The sequence below is a fragment of the Polistes dominula genome, unplaced genomic scaffold (genome assembly GCF_049000335.1).
Source record: "Polistes dominula isolate Pdom_NZ unplaced genomic scaffold, Pdom_raw_medaka contig_84, whole genome shotgun sequence".
Lineage (NCBI taxonomy): Eukaryota > Metazoa > Arthropoda > Insecta > Hymenoptera > Vespidae > Polistes > Polistes dominula.
The window spans coordinates 1,801,525-1,807,252 of NW_028300944.1; the positions used below are offsets into that span (position 1 = coordinate 1,801,525).

The 5,728-nt window shown below is 28.7% G+C and overlaps 1 protein-coding gene across 1 annotated transcript; it reads right to left on the reverse strand.

Moving 5' to 3' along the window:
- Positions 1–3,264: 3,264 nt before the first annotated feature.
- On the reverse strand, positions 3,265–5,245 carry LOC149032794 (uncharacterized). Its single transcript, XM_089171679.1, has 5 exons — positions 4,712–5,245; positions 4,387–4,593; positions 4,052–4,255; positions 3,664–3,839; positions 3,265–3,315 (listed from the first exon to the last, which is right to left on the reverse strand). Exons 1-5 carry the CDS (start codon positions 5,094–5,096, stop codon positions 3,265–3,267), a joined length of 1,023 nt encoding a protein of 340 aa, XP_089027805.1. The 5' UTR covers positions 5,097–5,245.
- Positions 5,246–5,728: the final 483 nt, after the last annotated feature.

The window sequence follows — 5,728 nt, forward strand, 5'->3', positions numbered from 1 at the left end:
AAAAAATATTTTTAAAAAAACATCATTTTGATAATTATTCTTTTTATGAACACTATGACGTCCGGTGGCTCCCCATTGGTGCCATGTGAAAACATTTGGGTAAATGCCGGTGGCTCAACGTTGCTGTAATCTAAAAATTATCGAGTAAGTGCCGATGGCTCAACGTTGGTGCCATTCGAAAACTATCGGGTAAGTGGGATATTATATATATATATATATATATATATATATATATATATATAACAAAACGTTTTATTGAAAGTATTGTATACAGTATATGCATTCCGCGTTGGAAAAACGACATGTCTTTTGAGGCTATCCAAGAATCGACCCATTTTTTAGTTTCTTCGTAAAAATGAAAACGCTGGTCAGCTAAGCCATGTACCATCGAACGGAATAGGTGAAAATCGGAAGAGGCTATGTCAGGTGAATACGGCGGGTGAGGTAGAATTTCTCATCGAAGCGTTTCCAGGTAGGTTTTCACTTGTTTTGCAAGATGAGGCCGGGGTTTGTCATGCAACAAAATCACTTTGTCGTGTCTCTTCTTGTATAGCGGTCGTTTTTCTTTTAGGGCTCAACTCAAACGCATCAATTGAAGTTGATAGCGATCCCCCGTGATAATCTCATTCGGTTTGAGCAGCTCATAATAAATTGCACCCTGCTGATCCCACTAAATACAGAGAAGAAGCTTCGAACCATGGATATTTGGTTTTGCGGACGATGTTGATGCATGGCCAGGCTTACCCCATGATTTTCTACGCTTTGGATTATCATAGTGTACCCATTTTTCATCGCCAGTCACGATACAGCGCAAAAAACCTTTTCTTTTCTACCGTTGAAGTAGTAGTTCACACATGACAAAACGCCGTACGATGTCGCTTGGCTTCAATTCATATAGCACCCAATGTCCTTGCTTCTGAATCATTCCTTACATTTTTAAACGTTTTGAAACAGTTGACTCATCAACTTGTAATGTTTTTCCAAGTTCTTCTAGCGTCTGAGATCGGTCTTCATCGAGTAATTGCTCCAATTTCTCTTTGAAATTTTTCTGGTGCGCCAGAACGTTCATTATCCTCAAGTTTAAAGTCATTATTTTTAAAGAGTCAAAACCAGTCTCTGCATGTCATATCCGACAGAGCATTGTCACCATAAGTCTTAACAAGAATTCTATGTGCTTCAGCTGCCGATTTCTTTTAAATAAAGTAGTTCAATAAAATTCCCTGCAAATAAACTTTAGTTGGTACGAAAGTAGACATTTTCAAAACTAATAAAAAATTACTTTGTTTACACTAAAGTAAACTATCATACACTGAAATTACAGGTTAGATACAGTACTTCCTTCCAAGTGCGTTACCATTCGAAATTTCAAGCACGGAGTACTGCTATTGCTATCTTTGATAAAGCAGCAAGAATTTACTCAAAGTCCTAATATATTTTTAAATATAAGATATTGTAATATATACAAATATTTTTAAAATAATATTTCTAAATTTTGATATATTAATAATAAATTATCTAATACGATTATAATACATTCTTTTTAATCATCTTTTTTTCTTTTTTTCTCAATTTAATTTTTACAATTTGTCAACTAATATGTTTATTTAATTATTGGATCAGTCTATCGTTTATTTTGACACAACCTTGACATTATTTTATAGATTACTATAATTGTAGGTACTTAATAAAACTAATTACTTAATAAAAACTTTTATGTTCGTGTGGTAGATATAATACTTAGATTTTATTACGTATTTTCTATCTCGATAAATTTATTTAACATGCTCGTACAATATTATATGACTTCTTATAGCAATTTTATTCTAACGAATTACAAACATTAAATGATACAAGTAACAATGTTTCTTTTATCGATACTTAAAATTCACATATACATTTTAAAAGTCATCCATTCGAAATAAGATAAATCTGATATGTAAACAACGAGCTTCTATATATGCAATAGGAAAATATTATATTAAAAAAGCTTACGTTGGTACTCTGTATCTGGTAAAAAAGAAAAAAGAATATTCTGAGTAGAGTAATAACTCGTAGTAATAGTAATAGTGAGGGATAAAAGGGATAGATCTATTTATTATATGGATTCTTTAAAAATATTTCAACAATTCATCCAAGCAACCGCATTTACTTTTGACGTAACACTTGCTTTTATATATAAGGAGATATCATATAACGTCGGACACTCATATATATATATATATAATAATCAAAAAAAGGTGCAAGGGGTCATATGATCTAGCTCATCAGTGACGCTCAAGACAACATCAGGAGCGGTCAATCTCTTATAATAATATTTCGGCAGGAAAACACTGTATCGTCTAAGATTCAGGTAAGTGTTACAGCTACATTTCTGTGCTTAAGTCAATGTGGAACTTGTTATTTATAAAAAACTCCATTATAATTCGTTACATGTGAATATTTTTGTTGATTTTTTAAAAAGTATAATTATAGGGCATGAAGGCATGTAATGTATTTATTATCCTGTCCCATAGTACAAAACAGAAATAGTCCTTTACGCTGTACAGTCAGATCTACATTTAAAATAGAAAAAAAAAAGATAAATATTTAAATACACAGTGAGTCATAGAATTATTCTATATATCATTACTGACAAAGTTTATAAACAATAATTGATACCCAATGTTTTCTAATTCAAATTCATTTAAAAATCCTTATCATTTCAATACACAAAAAATTTATTTTAAAATTATTTATTCTTTAATGAATAAATCAAGATCAATTTTATTACTCTCAAAAGAAATTTTATTCTAAAAGAAATAAATTATTTTAGATAAATGATAAGAAAAAAATAAATAAGGCATATTATATCATTTGTATACAGTATGACAAATTTAAAATATATTCTCAGAAACGAATATTCGTAAATCAATATTATTTCTAGTGTCTAGTAACGGTTAATATAATATTGTATACTGAAGTAAGAAAATTATAAATGAACTTTGATAATGATCATAAAAGTTTGAAAATATGTTTCAAACAAACAAACAAAAAAACGAAAAAATAATAAAATATTTTCTTTATATTCCGCCCATTTCAAAAAGAAAGTAATATTTTTATTATATATATTACTATTAGATATAGAACTTTGCTTACGTCTTTTTACTTTTTATTTGTTTAATCTTTTTATACTGTTTATGAACGTTTGAGCTATAGATATGCTCATTCCACTTTCTTCTGCTAACTCGTCTAGAGTTAGATACGGGAATTCATCCTTAGTATTCACTATTTCTTCATATGCCGATTCTGTGCTTGGTGTTCTTGAAATACGTCTTTCTAAGTTAAAATCACATCTATTGAAGTGTTTATACTATACACAAAATGTACTTAAGGATATAATAACTTATGTATATGCATATATATACATTAGTGATATATCATTTTTCTACTCGTTAAATTTCGTTTTTTAAATTTTACTATTTTTTCAAAAGTAAAAAATATATAAAAATATAATATATATAATATATTATATATTTATATTATTTATATTATTTATATATATTATATTCAATTTAATATATATAAAAATATTAAATAAAAAATATAAAAAGTATATATTATATTGTATTAATATTTAATATATACAAATATATTACCAAGCGGTATAGAACTTTGCTCCTGTACTTTTTCATTTAAATCGTTTTGTATTTTCTGACTGTTTACGCCCTTTGAAGTTGTAGGCTGACTCATTCCGAATTGTTTTGTTAATTCATCTTGACTCATACGAGGGTTCTCAGGAATCAAACGCGCCAACTTTTCATCTTCCAATTTTGTACTTGGTGTTCTTGAAATACGTCTTTCTAAGTTGAAATCACATCTCTTGAAGCGTTTATTCCATACACAACATGTACTTAAGGATATAATATTCTGTATATATCAATAATATATATTTCTTTCAATCTTTAAATTTAATTTCTTGAATTTAACAATTTTTTCAAAAAAGAAAAAAAAGAAGAAAAAAGAAAATATATATATACATTACATTATAGTAATATTTAATATATTATATTACTTTTAGGTATAGAACTTGGCTCCAGCACATTTTCTTTTAATTTATTTTGTATTTCCTTAGTGTTTACGCCTTTTGAAGCTGTAGGTAGGCTTATTTCCAATTGCTTTGCTAACTCATCTTGACTCATACAAGGGTTTTCATGAATCAAATGCACCAATTTTTCATCTTCCAATTCTTCATGTTTTCTTTTTAAAGTAGTTCTTTCTGAGTAAATATAACCTGACTTGTAGCGTTTATACCATCCACAACATATACTTAAGGATATAATATCTATTCTATATATATATATATATTATAGTATAGGTAAATTTATTATATATATCTATATATATTACCAAGAGGTAAAGAACTTTGTTCCTGTTTTTTTTCTTCTAATTTGTTTTGATATTCCTGTCTTTTTAGGTATCTGGAAACTGTCCTTATACTTTTTCCAACTTTTGTTGCCATCTCTGCTTGAGTCATACTCGGGTTTTCCAGTCTCAAACGCACTAATTCTTCAATTAGCGGTTCTCTAATAAATTTCCTTCTTGGTGTAGTAAGTTCTAAGATGAAATCACTTTTCTTGAAGCGTTTATACCACACACAACATGTACTTAAGAATATAATAACCTTCGTATATATAAAAATGATATATAATTAATATTTATATATATATATTACCAAGAGGTGCAGAACTTTGTTGCTGCTTTTTTTCTTTAAATTTGTTTTTAAATTCCTGACTGTTTACGTGTTTATGAACTGCAGTTTTGCTTGTTCCTACTATTGCTGCCATCTTTCTTAGAGAAATATCTGGGTCTTCAAGCTTCAAACGCACTAATTCTTCAAGATGTTGTTCTATATTTAGTTTTGTATTAGTATATATTTCAAAATTAAAATCACCTTTCTCGAAGTGTTTATACCATCTATAACATGTCTTTTTACTTATAATACCCTGGCCATAAGCGTCTATGAGCATTCGGTGAGCCTCAGTGATGGATTCGTTACTATTAAAATAATAAAGTATTACCTCCCGAAAATGACGTTTAGTCGGTATATAATTTGACATTTCTAAATACAAATAACTTTATGATAATAACACAAGTCAACTACTAATACTACCAAGTTATGCTCACAAAATATTGAAGAGTATTCCAAGCTGTCTTATATATATGTATTCGACGTCTACTTGTCGCTAATGCCATCTACAGAAAAGCTATATGTCGTCCGTTTATTTTGAAAGTGGTTTAAGTCTAGTTTCTCATGTTTCGAGAAAATTAAAGATTTACATATCGAAGACTACTCATTTTTTTGTACTGACCAAATTTATATTGTACAGAACATATGCTGTTTATATGAAATTGAATATTAACTAGTAATCTATAAGAAATTTACATTAAAATAAACATAAATTACGTTATATATATATTTTTTTTTAAATGGACTCACACAACTTTCTAAAGAAACAGTCCATATATGTCCATACATAATATATGTTACTAATATATATAATATAGAGGGGGAGTTCACTTAACGGCGGACGGTACCTAGCGTTAGCCACTCCTCTAACTTAAAAAATAATAATCAAAAACAGATGAAACATGTTGTACAGGATTATGCGATCCAGTTTATCAATGACGCTTAAGGCAACATCAGAAGCGGTCAATTTCTATTTTCAGCAGGAAAACTCTGCATCGTCCA

Coding starts and splice junctions, on each gene's coding strand:
- LOC149032794 (XM_089171679.1), bottom strand. CDS start 5,096: ATGTCAAATTATATACCGACTAAACGTCATTTTCGGGAGGTAATACTT. Junction 4,256..4,386: donor ACAAAGTTCTTTACCTCTTG/GTAATATATATA, acceptor ATATTTACTCAG/AAAGAACTACTTTAAAAAGA. Junction 3,840..4,051: donor GCCAAGTTCTATACCTAAAA/GTAATATAATAT, acceptor ATTTCAACTTAG/AAAGACGTATTTCAAGAACA.